Consider the following 14,238-nt stretch of genomic DNA (forward strand, 5'->3'; position numbering starts at 1 on the left):
AAGAAACTGACCTCCCCTAACTGCCTAAAAGAATTTAAAAAGAGGACCTGCTCCAGAAGAGAGCTATCACCATAGATGACTATAGTATAAGATGAATTAGATGTGATTAGGGAGGAATTTAGCAGTCTTAAAATTCCTCTCTATGTCCCATTGTTTCCTATGGGGCAGCAAACATTTCTTTACCAAACATTTACTCCTTTTCATCTTCTGTGAATTGCTTTCCTTCCCTTTGAAGTCCCAAACTCCCTTCTCCTCAGTTCAGGATGACATATATCCTCATTTTATCTTCCTGCCTTTTCATTTCTCCTGTACCTGGCATTCCCCATAGGTACAAAATTCAATTTGGTCTTCTTCTATTAATGTATTTAATGTCAATTTAAGACTAAGATCAGCTGGAAGAAGCTTTGAAGGGTAGAGGAAAGGAAGAGAAACCTGTTTCCTCTCCAACACGTGCCTGGCACAAAGCAGATGCTCCAGTTTGACTGGATTTTGTAGAAATCAGAGTTTGGCGGTCCCCGGTTCCCAGAGGGAGGTGGAGCGCCACCTCCTCCGGAAGCCCTGTCCCTTTAAGAAAGGTAGGAAAAGGGAGAGAGAGGCTGCTGGGAAGGAGGGCGGGGCCCTCTGCCACCCAGAGCCGCGCGTCAACCTCCACGCGGGGGCTCGCAAGCGCCAGGCGCGCTTCTAAAAAACGCAGGAAAAGACGCACTGGGGCCGGGGGCTTAGCTTCCCTGGGCCCTGTTAGCCCAGCCTGGTAAGAAGAGGACTGTGTCTGCCCCTTTAAGGCTGACTCCTGTTCTCCTTGGAGGGAAATAACGTGGTCACACACACATTTGGGACTTACCCTTTTGAACTTCCCCTTCTTTCCTTAACAGTGCATACAGGTACCAAGTGTCCTCTACGTAAGTCTCGTGTTCATAACAGATGCTTCATTGGTGCTGGAGTGGGAGGGGGAAACGTCGGTCTAGAAGACATGGTGTCCCAAACCAAAACCAGTTTCACGTTTGTTCTGCTGTATTTTTAAGCTTAGGCTTGTGCGATTCAAGGGCTGACCCGATACTTCTAATAGAAGGAGTCCAGTGAGAAGGCAGGCTGTTAGAGACCCTGGGATCCCGAGGGCACGATCCGGAGATGATTAACACCCGCTGGAAGTCTGTACCGAGTTCACACAAGTGGCCTGACAGGTATTTTAGCCTGCCCTGTGTTTTGATATTTTAACTGATCGCTTGCATTTACAAGTGGGAGTTTATGTGTAAATATCTGGGTTATTATCTTGGGAAGATCTAGCAGTGTGTTCTTCCCTGACCAGTTTGCTGGCCTCTTTGGACTATTGAGAAACCATCTCCAGTTCGCTACAGTCTTTCTGTTACAACCATTGGCATCACTCATCACGAGTCTGGACCCTAGTAAGGGTTTGAGTTTGGGGCCCCTCCTCTAAATATTGGAGTGGATGGATATATGACTATTTAAAACATTTATGTAGAACAGATCAGAGGTCCCAAGTAACTGGGTGTATAGTTCGTGTTTAAACTGCTGTTCCTTACTCTCGCTTATTCTCATTCAAGGTGTTTTTCTGTTGGAACAAGCGTTTTTGGCCCAGGCTTGGGAAAGATGAGTCATCAGAGATATTTACAGAAAGATATTTGGGAGTTGATATTCTTTTGTGACAATTAAATCCACAAAGTTTTCTTTTAAGGAAAACATCTGAATCTTGATTACATTGATGTTTTATGCTACAACAATTTTTATTGAAATAGAGTGTACTCAGTATGATTTATATGTCTTTGTCCACAGGCAGTTATAGCTTGTTAACCTCCACAACTCTTGGCAAGGCTTCATAAAAGCAAGACCAGTGTTTGCCCTGGTAATAACTCTGCCTCACCCACTAGAATCTAAGCTTCCTGAAGCCGCAGACTTTTATTTTGTTCAGGGTGCGTGCTTAAAGGTAAGTGATTTATTCAATGTGTGAAAGCACTTTAAAGGTAAACCTTACTTTATGTAACAGGCATGTTCCCAAGGATTTCTCTCAGATTCAAGTGCGTGTATATTTGTTGTTCTAAATTATTAAAAGGCTTTTGTTGTGAAAAGCCTTCCTTTTTGAAAGGTTGTAGTTTCCTAAATTGATGCGCCAACACTTCCATCTGAAATGGACTTGCACTTGTGAATCATCTGCTACAGAGCTTACACTGTAATATTTTCTCACTGTGTAATGGGATTTGGACGTGTCAGTGAGCCTTGGAATTTTCAGCTTTATTTCTGTTTTTAGAGACGCACAGATTTCCAGTTGAGATCAGTGTGGCAGCCAGACCCTTCCTTCCTCATGAGGAGCGGCAGCTCTTGTCAACAGCATCACTGACAGAACCTGTGTTTTGGAAAAGGACTGATGGCTTTGAGCCTGGGTGGGAGAACATTTGCACCATTTCCTGTGAACCACTCTGGTGTCTTTCTGAAAGCTGTGAGAAGCAATGGTCTTCCCTTGTTTCCCTGGAGCCACAGCCCCTGGAGAAGAACTGGAAACGTTTTGGATCCTGAGATGAAAGCTTTCCTGGAAGAGAACACTGAAGTCACCAACAGAGGCAGCCTCACTCCTGAGATCCGGTTGCGGCTTTTGACGCCAAGATGCAAGTTCTGGTGGCAAAGAGCTGACCTGTGGCCCTACAGCGATCCTTACTGGGCAATCTACTGGCCAGGAGGCCAAGCCCTGTCTAGGTACTGCCCTAATTGAAATGGGAACCTTTAAGGACCATTCAGATCCTTTCTGTTTTCTACAGATCCTTTTTTCTGCATTCTCCTTCTCACAAAAAACCAGAGTAAATCCCTAAATTCTTGTTTGTTTAATTTGGAACAGTTTACTTCAGGCTTATCAAGGTAATTCCCCATAGACAGTTCTCTCTCCAAGAGAAACCCTAGGGTCAGCTGTGAAGACCATCGCCAGCTATAAATGATCTGGAAATTTCACACTATTCTCAGGTTCATGGTTCATAATATATGGCCAGTGCAGAGTTCCTAGATGGAAACTAAAGCCCCAGTCCTTCAGCTTTCCTAGTTTAATTTCATAAATATTGCTCCTCGAGCCTCACACTCCCTCCATCATTGCATCTTAATCTCTCAAAGAACAAGAGATATGAGTGGGCCCCACAAAGGTTCCCTCTTCTGTAGTGGCTTATTGACATCTCAAGTGAACTCTGGACTTGAATCAGCATTTTTTTTTTTTTTAAAGTAAGCCATATGCCCATTGTGGGGCTTAAACTCATGTCCCCAAGACCAAGGGTTGCACCTCTACTGACTGAGCCAGACAGGCGCCTCTGAATCTGCATTTTTTAAGGTCTCCTAATTCCCCAGACTGCAAAAGTGTTCTTTTTTTTTTTTTTTAAAGTGTATTTATTTATTTTTAGAGAGAGAGAGCACATTCGAGCAGAAGAGGGGCAGAGAAAGAGGGAGAGAAAAAATCCCAAGCAGGCTCTGTGCTGTCAGCTCAAGTCCTGGGGCTCCATCCCACGAACCTCAAGATCATGAATGAACCTCAATATCATGACCGGAACCAAAATCTAGAGTTGGAGGCTTAACCGACTGAGCCACCCAGGCACCCACAAAGGTGTTCTTTAGAACATTTTCTCACACATTCACACTATGCTTTTTATTAAAACACAGCTGCTGAAACAAAGGCAAGACCTTGCAGCATTTCAATCTGGTCTTTGCTCTTGGATTGGTAAATGATTAAACCTGTTTATGCCTTGAGGTTCTAGAGCTCTGAAATGAAAAGGATAAGGACTTCTCATTCATAGGTATCATATGGCCTAACAGAACTAATGTTGCTTATAGTTTTAAATGTAAATTAAATAAATGTAAATATAGGGCTCTTCAGAGAATGAAGATTGGAAAGCTTTCTAGGTGTTAATAAACAATTCTGATTTTCTGGTTGTTGTTGGCAAATTTTCACGCTTTCTTCACTTACATCCTACCTTAAAAATGTTGACATTTTAAATGACGTCTATTAAAGTGATTGTTTATCAACTTCAAATACAAATTCCTTAACAGACTGAATCAGAGGCTGCACATCGGTGCACCCACAGATGTGTTTTGTTTGGCCTTGTAAGCTTAAAACAAAAAATTAGTTGCTAACATTTTACAACTTGGAAAACTTCATGTAAAAATCTACTCTGACTTGAAAAACAGGACTATGTGATAACATGGGATTTTGTGTGGCAACAGTGCGCTGAAGATGGGGTAGCAGCTCTCCCTTTAGCCTGGCCATGGACACCCCTACTTTGCCATAGTCCCTGCTGTTCTTCACTTTCCACTAGTAAGGTCGAGTGTCAGTTGATAATTATTATTTCAGGGTTTCTCATCCATCTTCATTGTTTGATAACTATTTATCCCTGGTCCAAATTCTTTAGTTGAACTGGACTGTGTGCCTTATCAGAGAGGTCATTATAATGTTAGCAGTAGGTAAAACCATTCTAGGATGAACAATCAAGAGGAGACTGTGAATTTCGGATCTCACTTACTGAGTCCTGATTGTAGCAGTATTTTGTCTGCTTATATTCTTGGTGCTTAACAGTTTCTGGATCCTAGTAAAGTGCTCAGTACTTTAAAACGACACATTTTTGGTGGGTGCTTGGCTGGCTCAGTTGGTAGAGCATGTGACTTTTCATCTTAGGGTCATGAGTTCAAGCCCCATGTTGGTGTAGAGCTTAAAAAAAAAAAAGGCTTTTTCTTTTATTTAAAAAAATTTTTTTTTTTTTAACGTTTATTTATTTTTGAGACAGAGACAGAGCATGAACAGGGGAGGAGCAGAGAGGGAGACACAGAATCTGAAACAGGCTCCAGGCTTTGAGCTGTCAGCACAGAGCCCAACGCGGGGCTGGAACTCCTGGACTGTGAGATCATGACCTGATCTGAAGTCGGACGCTTAACTGACCAAGCCACCCAGGCGCCCCGCCATTTCTTTTATACTTCTTACTGACCTTCTCCCATCTCAGATAGTGTTTTTTTCTTTCTTTCTATTTAGGTATCTTTTGGATAATCCTGATGTTGTCAGAGGAAGGTCTGTATTGGATCTTGGGAGTGGATGTGGAGCTACAGCTATTGCTGCTAAGATGGGCGGGGCATCGAGGATCTTGGCCAACGACATAGACCCTAGTAAGGATTTCATATTTAAAAATATTTAAAACTCAACTTTATTTTCTTTCAGGATAAGTATCTATAGATGCCTCAACGTGATAGCTTATTTCCATGCGTATTTTGTAATCTGATATCGTGAACTTATGTTCAGTGGGATATTGATATTATCTGTGAGGATCCTGTGAGGCCTGAATTAAGTACATTTTTCTTAACAGGATTTATATTTATGTCTGTCAGATATCCCAAGGCGATACCACTTGGGAGCCTGGGAGCACTCACTGTTAATTTCTGGGCTGCGAATTTCCTGAAATATGTAGGTTGTGTGTATTTGACCCCAAACCGAAGTGAGGAGAGGCCTTGGGTTCTTAAGGGAGATTTTAGTCCATTAAAACCCAAGTTGAGACAGGTAAGTTTTAATTTCATCTGAGTTTCTTTTAGTTTTCAGTTTTACCGAGGATTTAGCTCTTGAAGATCCTGTTTTATACAGGGGTCTCAGTTCTAACTTGCCACATTGCTCAAGCCCAAGGTTTGTTTCCCTGTCTTCTAGACTAACAAACCAAACCTCTTGGTTTCTAGGTCAGCAAATGTTCCTTAAAACCTTCACAGTTTTAGGTGTTTTGTGTTGTTTTGTTTTGTTTTCAGGATATCCATTCATATATCTGAAGCAGTAAATGGTTTCTATTGGTGTAAACTGCTTTACCTAAAAAACAACTTACAACAAAAGGGAAAAAATGTTGTTAGGAGATTTTCTGAATCACTTAAATGAACCAATAGCGAATCAAAACTGCCCAGCATATACCAATGCATTTTGTTCTTTTTAAAGTTGCAGGAATGGCTATCACACTGAATTGTGAATTGAACCAACTGAATCCTTTTCCAATTTTAACCAAAAACATTTTGGATTTGGAACAAGATAAGTGGGACCTTGTTGTGCTTGGAGACATGTTTTATGATGAAGACCTTGCAGACAGTCTTCATCAATGGCTGAAGAATTGCTTTTGGACTCACAGAACTCGAGTACTGATTGGTGACCCTGGGCGACCCCAGTTCAGTGGACATAGCATTCAACATCAGCTGCACAAAGTGGTAGAATATTCACTTCCAGAGCCTACTAGGAAGGAAAACAATGGATTGACAACAAGCACAGTATGGGATTTTCGGCCTTGAGTTGTCCAGGTGCTTCTAAGATGAATATAGCTATGTTTGGGTTTACTCCTAAGAGACCTGCCAGTTTAGAGCATGCCGTTCCTGTTAAATGGCAAATCTTGTTTCCAAAATGTGAAGGCTTAAAGTTTTGTCAGCCGTTGTCACGTAGTTCTGCATTATGCCAAATATACAAATCTCTACCTGCAATTTTCTAGTTTTACTGCTGTAGGGATAGAACTATAAAAGACAGTACCAAAATGGTAGCAACATGTAATTTAAGTAGTGGAGAGAAATGAGAAAGTGTAGCAAAGTCTGTTTGTGTAGTTGAGGACAACTATATGATATATCTTTGAATTAAACACAATACAAAATATATAAGAATGCTGTATTTCCAAAAAATTACCTGTAAAGATCAAAGATGCAGTTAGCATGGTACAGAGTACATGGGCTTTGGAGTCAGGCAACTCTGTCACTTTCTAGTTGGGATTTTCAGGTAGTTAAGCTCTCTGAGCTCTAATTTCCTCATCTATAAAATTGTAACAAAACTTAGTAAACCTCACCTCAAAGGCTATTATATTAAATGAAAGCATAAAGTACATAATATATAATAGGACCTCAATGGACAGTCATGCATAAAAATAAAGATTCTAGAATTTCCTACATACTCTGTACTGTGACACCTTATGATGCCTCTTTATGTCTCGCTAAGGTTAGCTAGAAATTGGTTATGCTACCACTACATGTCCCAGGTTGTCAGGATCTGATAAATCAGAAAAAACCCTATGACATAAATGAGAATGTAAAGAATATGTACAGTATACCACTATTTATATAGAAAAGATACACATATGTACTTACATATATGTTCACATATAAAATACGTATTTGCTTGCAACATACATAGACTATCCCTGAAAAGATAAATAAGTAACTGGTAACAGTGATTGCGTTCGGGGTAGGGTACCAGATAGCTGGTAGACTGGGGTGGGAGGGAGACCTAGATTTTACCTTTGGGTCTTATAATTTTGTACTAATTATATGTACTACATTTTCTTTCTTTTCCTTTTTTTTTTTTTTTTTTTACTTTTTTTAATGTTTAGTTTTGAGACAGTGAGCACGAGTGGGCAAAGGGCAGAGAGAGGGGGACAAAATCTGAAGCGGGCTCCACCCTGATAGCAGCAAGGCAACGCGGGGCTTGAACTCATGAACTATGAGATCATGACCTGAGCTGATATCAGACGCTCAACCTACTGAGCCTCCCAGGTGCCCCTATGTACTATATTTTCTATTCTCTAATTTAAAACTAAACACCAGCATCATATATGTTACAAGTGAAGTAGAAGATGCAGCTTTTCTAATGTGCTCTCACGTTCTTATACACTGCTTAGGAATTGTTTATAACATACGCATTATATGTAAGCTTTCTAATAATACATGCATGCCACTGGGATTAGGGTACCAAGGAGATGTGATCAGTTATAGTCATACAGCAGAAATGTGCAGAAAGCAGTAAAGGACAAGTTGTTGCTTAAATAGGAAAATAGGATAATTAGATGGGAATTTTGGAGCTGGGGCTGCAGAGGAACTTGGGATTCTTGAACTTGGAAGTCAGAATTTATTCCAGCCTACTGAAACAACTCTTGTGCATCTAATTCCTGCTGGTTTACTGGGTCTCAAACATTATCAACTGTAAATTTTTATTCAGCCTTGGTTAAAATTAATAGAAATTATAGGCTACAATGGCATTGGATGATATTTGAGAGGAAAGAGTTTTGTTGACATATCCTTTGAAGATTCAGAGTATTCTGCTGGTTATTGCCCTTCTTAGCAAGATAAGAAAGAGAAAATTGGAGAAAATTACACTCTGGAGCACTGTGGAAATTAACCTGAGACAAAGAGAAGATTTAAGCTTAAATATCTACGAACCCTGCTTCTATTATCCTCTCTTGATGATTTATTTGGAGGGCACAAGAAGGTCGTTGAGGTATCCAAATGTTACTTATATTAAAATCTCCCATGTATATAATGGTGAGCCGTGAATGACTTCATAGTTTAACAAACAGGTTTGTATTAAGACTATTCACATTTAGTGGTGCCTGGCTGGCTCAATTAGTGGAGCATGGGACTCTTGATCTCACCCCACGTTGAGTGTAGACATTACTTAAAAAAATCCTTTTTTTTTTTTTTAAAAAAAGGACCATTCAGGGAGCACCTGGGTGGCTCAGTCAGTTAAATGTCCAACTTCGGCTCAGGTCATGATTTCACGGTTCATGGGTTCAAGCCCCGCATCGGGCTCTGTGCTGACAGCTCAGAGCCTGGAACCTGCTTCAGATTCTGTGTCTCCCTCTTTCTGCCCCTCCCCTGCTTGTGTGTGCTCTCTCTCAAAAATAAACATTTATTTTTAAATTTTTAAAATGTTTTTTAATGTTTATTTTTGAGAGAAAGAGAGAGAGAGAGAGAGAGACTGAGCATGAGCAGGGGAGGGACAGAGACAGAGGGAGACACAGAATCTGAAGCAGGCTCCAGCCTCTGAGCTGTCAGTGCAGAGCCAGATGCGGGGCTCAAACCCACGAGCTGTGAGGTCATGACCTGAGCTGAAGTTGGACACCTAACCAACTGAGCCACCCAGGTGCCCCAAAAATAAATAAACATTAAAAAAAATAATAAAAAAGGACCATTCAATTTTAAAGTGGTTATTGATATAGTTGGATTAATATCTTCCATATTTGTAACTGTTTCCTATTTGTTGCCCGAGTTCCTGGTTTCCTTTTGGTGTTCTACTCTTGTCCTGCCTTCTCTGCTTTAAAGTTTTTTTTGTTTAATGTTTATTTTTGAGAGAGAGATGGAGCGAGAGACAGAGTGTGAGCAGGGGAGGGCAGAGAGAGGGAAACACAGACTCTGAAGCAGGTTTCAGGCTTTGCACTGTCAGCACAGAGCCTGATGCAGGGCTCGAACTCATGTACTGTGAGATCATGACCTGAGCCAAAGCCGGGCGCTTAACTGACTGAGCCACCCAGGTGCTCCCTGCCTTCTCTGCTTTAAAAAAAAAATTTTTTTTTTAATGTTTATTTTTGAGAGAGAGAGAGAGAGAGAGAGAGCGAGCAGGGGAGGGGCAGAAAGAGAGGGAGACAAAGAATCCGAAGCAGGCTCCAGGCTCTGAGCTGTGAGCACAGAGCGTGAAGTGGGGCTCAAACTCACAAACTGCAAGATAATGACCTGAACTGAAGTCAGACGCTTAACTGACTGAGCCACCCAGGTGCCCTGTGCCTTCTCTGCTTTTAATTGAGCATTTTCTATGATTCTCTCTCTTCCCTTAGGATATCAATTATACATACTAAAAAAAATTTTTTTAGTGGTATACATTTATAACTAGGCCGTGTCCACTTATAGTACAAGCAGTATTGTAGCACTGAATGACTTTCAGTTTGTTCAGCTTTTATCTTTCGAGGACAGGAGTGATGACTTCCAATCTCTTTATAACATCAGACCGGAAACTGGAAGTACGGAGATTATTTTTATTTATTTATTTTTGTCCTTTATTTTTTTCTGTGTCCATCAATTCAACAAATATTGGGTGCTTGTTATGTACCAGATACTGTTCTAGGTACTGGGAATACAGCAACGGGAAAAAAATTTTTTCTGTCTTCGTGAAGCTTATATTCTAGGGTGGGGAGACAGATAGTAAACAAAAAATAGACAAGATGTCAGATGGTGATAGATGGTAAGGAGAAAAATAGAGATCAAGGTGACAGGTGAGGATGATAGAGATAGATAGGCATGGGGTCCTGAAATTTTAAATAGAAATAGCTAATACAACCAGCAATATAAAAAGTCAAGAATACTAAACTGCAAAGTGCTTTAGGAAGATAATCCTTTACAGACCCTAAAAAGCTGATCTTTAGATCTTAAAACTTGTTTCCCCAAGAGAGGAAAAAGCTACTTTGTTTGATATTTACTATTAAATTTTATTGAATTTGTCTTTAGGGGTAGCTGGCTGGCTCAGTTCGTAGAGGAGGTGAGTCTTAATTTTAGGGTTATGAGTTCAAGCCCCACATTGGTGGAACCTACTTAAAAGAAAATTCACAGGTAAAACAGGCTTTACCCATTTTACACATGTACATATGTACCACCTTTGAGGGGCAATATATATATCCATACTATAAACATACCATATTTATAAAGTAATTAATAGTAAGGTCAAGAAATAGAGTTGACTGTGTAAACCCTCCTTCTAAACATGTAGAAGACTTTTGCCTATGCTATACTTCCCTTCTTTTGCACTACATCAGAGTTAAAATAGAAAATCTTTAAGAAAGTCCCACTGAGACAGGCTCATGGCACAGGGAATATTCTGAATTTGGGGGTAGTTTAAACACTGTATATTTCACTGTATACGTATGATAATAAAAGAGCAATACGTTTGAAAACTAAGACCTGTGCTATTTGTTTCACAATGTGAATTAGAAACAGCCTCTATAATGATATTTTGTAGCTACTCATTCTTACAAATTCCTGAATGCAGTTTTTAAGGAAGAAATTTCATAGATGCATAGCACGTATTTGGAAAAAGTAGCCATAAAAAGTAAGTGGCTGGGCAAGGGCCTCAGTAACATTCATATGCTGAATGGCTGAGGTGTATGATGTCATGGGTTTATGGCATTAAACTATTATATTTCTTTCTTTTATTGAAATATTGAATTCTGGGAAGATTTAAAGGCCTGATGTCCAGCTTTCCTTTTAGCCAATGAGCACTTAAATACTTCAGGAAGGTAGGGGCCAGAAAATAGTTAGGAAGGTAATTATGCCTTTAGAGATACTTAGAATTCTAATGGTTATTCATATTGGTAAAATTTCTCTTATAATGGCTCAAATATGTAAGTAGGAGAAGGAAATCTCCAGGGAAAACTGGTAATTTAAAACTTTGTTATTTAAGAAACAAACAATACTCCCCCCACCCCCACCCCGAATACATCAGAGGGCATGCTAGGCTTACCATGTCAAAAACAATGACTCCTCAAACAAACATAGAATAATACCACTATTAAAATGTTTAAGAGTCTGGTTAACTTCAAAGCAAAAACCACATTATTGGAAAGCCAATCTCAAAAACCATTGTTTCCTGGGAATGTAGTATGAAGATCATTGCTTTGATAAGCTTCAATAAGCATCAATAAACAGTCCAAGTCACTTGCTTTAGTTTGTTTGGGCCTACTAATTGCTCCAGGACTTCTCGTGAATGATCTACAAAAGAAAACAATGACAATATATTAACTCACAATAATCAGAAATATTTAATATGTCCTCAATATAAACTAGGGGTGATAATAACTATTATATCTCATAGGGGTATTTAAAAGATTAAAGGGTATGATATACAAAGAATAGCATACAACTAAAAACATTTAATTAATGGTAACCTTCATTTATTAGCTGCAGTGCACATGTCATAGTAATACTTTTTAAAAATGGGTATTCATTATTTTCTCTGTAATTTCATCTTAATTTCACCAACCAGAGAGTAATGGTATAATTTCACCATTAGTCTGTGTATGAACTTTCCCAGGGTCCTGGTGGGAAACACATACTAAAGTGGTGTGCTTGAACAGGGTTTAACGAAACAACTATTTACAAAGGAGTGAGCAGGATTAAAGAAAACCTATAGGTGTGGTAAAGCACCTTGGAAAGCTGCAATATAAATGGTTAGGGGAAGGAGCAGTTACTAGGACAATTTGACCGGTCGGTAAACATTTCCACATCATACAATATTATTATAAAGCATGATTTTTAATCGATAATTATTATATGAATTCATTATGATTTAACCAATCTATATTATTGGATATTTAATGTTCTCAGTTATTCATATTGTATAGCAGCAGTTTTAATATGGTTTACATTTCTTTTGCAAAATTGATTTTATAAGATCTTTAAAAAATATGAATTAAAGCAAAAATACTGATAAAATGTTATTGCTTTAAAAATTATTCACAAGTTTACCAAACTTGTTCCATAGATACAGCCTATGTTGTATATACAACAGATCTCCAAACTAGTCTTGGAAAGTTTCTAGGTTAGTGGTTGTTAGTTACAGATTTCACAAACCAATAGAAAAAAATTGGGCCCAATATATGGTCCCTAAATTTGATTTTAAACAATACAAAAATAAGCCAAAATGCCAAGATTTAGTGCAAGCAAGAGAACCAGAGTGTATGAAATGAGAATTATAGTTCAAAAAACAAAGGTTTATATCAGCAGCTATTTTTTTTTTAAAGCAGCTTGTAAGTGAACAAATGTAGTTATTTTGTCATAAATATCAGGGGTGGGGGTCCTAGGTGGCTCAGTCAGTTAAGCGACCAACTTCAGCTCAGGTCCTGATCTCACATTCCTGAGTTCGAGCCCTGCGTCGGGCTCTGTGCTGACAGCTCAGAGTCTGCTTCAGATTCTATGTCTCCCTGTCTGTCTGCTCCTCCCCCACTTGTGCTCTCTCTTTCCCTCTCTCTCTCTCAAAAATAAATAAACATTTAAAAAATGTATCGGGGCGCCTGGGTGGCTGGCTCAGGTATGTCCAACTCTTCTTGATTTCGGCTCAGGTCATGATCTCAGGGTGGTGGGATCAAGCCCCATGTCAGGCTCCATGCTCAGAGTGAGATTCTTCCTCTCTCTCTTCCTCTGCCTCTTCCCCTTGCTCTCTCTAATGTAAATTTAGAAAAAAAATTTTTCAACGTTTATTTATTTATTTTTAATTTTTATTATATTTTTTTAGAGAGAGAGCGTGCGTGAGTGTGAGAGGGGCACAGAGAGAGGGAGACACAGAATCTGAAGCAGTCTCCAGGCTCTGAGCTATCAGCATAGAGCCCGATGTGGGGCTTGAACCCATGAACTGTGAGATCATGACCTGAGCCGAAGTCCGACACTTAACCAACTGAGCCAGCCAGGTGCCCCAACGTTTATTTATTTTTTGAGAGAGAGAGCGAGAAAGGCAGAATGTGAGTGAGGGAGGGGCAGAGACACAGAATCTGAAGCAGACTCCAGGCTCCAAGCTGTCAGCACAGAGCCTGATGCAGGGCTCAAACCCACAAACCGTGAGATTATGACCTCAGCTGAAGTCAGATGCCCAAACAACTGAGCCACCCAGGCACCCCTCTCTAATGTAAATTTTAAAAATATCATTTATTATAGAGGAAATCTAGATTAAAGGCAGGTTTTAAATAGTTTGAAAGCAAAAAGATGGACAAGGCTGTATCATGAAAACAGTAACTATTAACAAAGCTGGAGTGGTTTTACTAAGAGCCGAAATGGGGAATACTTCCTAACTCATTCTGTAAGACCATTATTACCCTGATGCCCTGATGCCAAATAAAGATATCACATACACACAAAGCTACAGACCCGTATCTCTAGTAAATATGTACTCAAAAATCCTCAACAATACACTAGCAAATCAAATCTAACAACATATAAAAAAGCTCATATGCCATGATCAACTGGGATCTATCCCAGAATGAAAGGTTGGCTTAACATCTGAAAATGAATTAATGTAATACACTGTATTACTTTCTTATTACTAATGTAATAAATTACTACAACCTTACTGGCTTAAAGCAACACAAATTTATTATTATATAGTCAGAATCCAAATTAAGTCTCATTGAGCTAAAATGGATCAGCATTCCTTTTTGGAGGCTCAAGGGAGAGGATTTACCTTTGACTTTTCCAGCTTCTAGAGGCCACCACATTCCTTGCATTCCTCCATATTCAAATGGAACAACATGGGACAGAGTCCTCATGCTGCCATCTCTATGATTCTCCTTCTGCCTCCCTCTTCCACTTACAAAGATTTATGATTACACTGAGCCCACCTAGATAATCCAGGATAATCTCTATTTTAAGGTCAACTGATTAGCAACTTTAGTTCCATTTGCAATCTTATGTAACATAGCATACTCAGGTCCTGTGCATTAAAATGTGGAC

General features: G+C 39.5%; 2 protein-coding genes across 4 annotated transcripts in view; one reads left to right on the plus strand and one right to left on the minus strand.

Annotated features, from left to right (window-relative positions):
• The first annotated feature begins 681 nt into the window (after window positions 1-681).
• On the plus strand, window positions 682-7,246 carry ETFBKMT (electron transfer flavoprotein subunit beta lysine methyltransferase). Of its 3 annotated transcripts, none has more exons than XM_047067052.1 (6): window positions 682-751; window positions 1,023-1,181; window positions 1,792-1,942; window positions 2,264-2,706; window positions 5,009-5,139; window positions 5,945-7,246. In XM_047067052.1, exons 4-6 carry the CDS (start codon window positions 2,381-2,383, stop codon window positions 6,286-6,288), a joined length of 801 nt encoding a protein of 266 aa, XP_046923008.1. In that variant the 5' UTR covers window positions 682-751; window positions 1,023-1,181; window positions 1,792-1,942; window positions 2,264-2,380; the 3' UTR covers window positions 6,289-7,246. The 3 variants fall into 3 exon arrangements, with proteins under 3 accessions (XP_046923008.1, XP_046923007.1, XP_046923009.1); XM_047067051.1 differs by lacking the exon at window positions 682-751 and adding an exon at window positions 788-899; XM_047067053.1 differs by lacking the exon at window positions 682-751 and adding an exon at window positions 788-881.
• A 2,301-nt stretch (window positions 7,247-9,547) lies between these two features.
• AMN1 (antagonist of mitotic exit network 1 homolog) overlaps window positions 9,548-14,238 on the minus strand; it is a 53,344-nt gene continuing 48,653 nt past the window's right edge. Inside the window, exon 7 of the mRNA XM_047066025.1 lies at window positions 9,548-11,508. Coding sequence (XP_046921981.1) covers window positions 11,435-11,508 — 74 coding nt within the window. The 3' untranslated portion in view covers window positions 9,548-11,434. The remainder of the gene's footprint in view (window positions 11,509-14,238) is intronic.

Source organism: Lynx rufus, unplaced genomic scaffold (genome assembly GCF_022079265.1).
Source record: "Lynx rufus isolate CCGP_SWC_20201006 ecotype Redwood Valley unplaced genomic scaffold, mLynRuf1.p SCAF_7, whole genome shotgun sequence".
Lineage (NCBI taxonomy): Eukaryota > Metazoa > Chordata > Mammalia > Carnivora > Felidae > Lynx > Lynx rufus.

What these genes read in the sequence shown, in the direction of transcription:
- ETFBKMT (XM_047067052.1), top strand. Translation starts at nt 2,381, where the DNA reads ATGGCTTTGAGCCTGGGTGGGAGAACATTTGCACCATTTCCTGTGAAC. An exon ending in GGAGGCCAAGCCCTGTCTAG is followed by an intron (nt 2,707 to 5,008) that starts GTACTGCCCTAA and finishes CTTTCTATTTAG; the next exon opens with GTATCTTTTGGATAATCCTG. An exon ending in GGCCAACGACATAGACCCTA is followed by an intron (nt 5,140 to 5,944) that starts GTAAGGATTTCA and finishes TTCTTTTTAAAG; the next exon opens with TTGCAGGAATGGCTATCACA.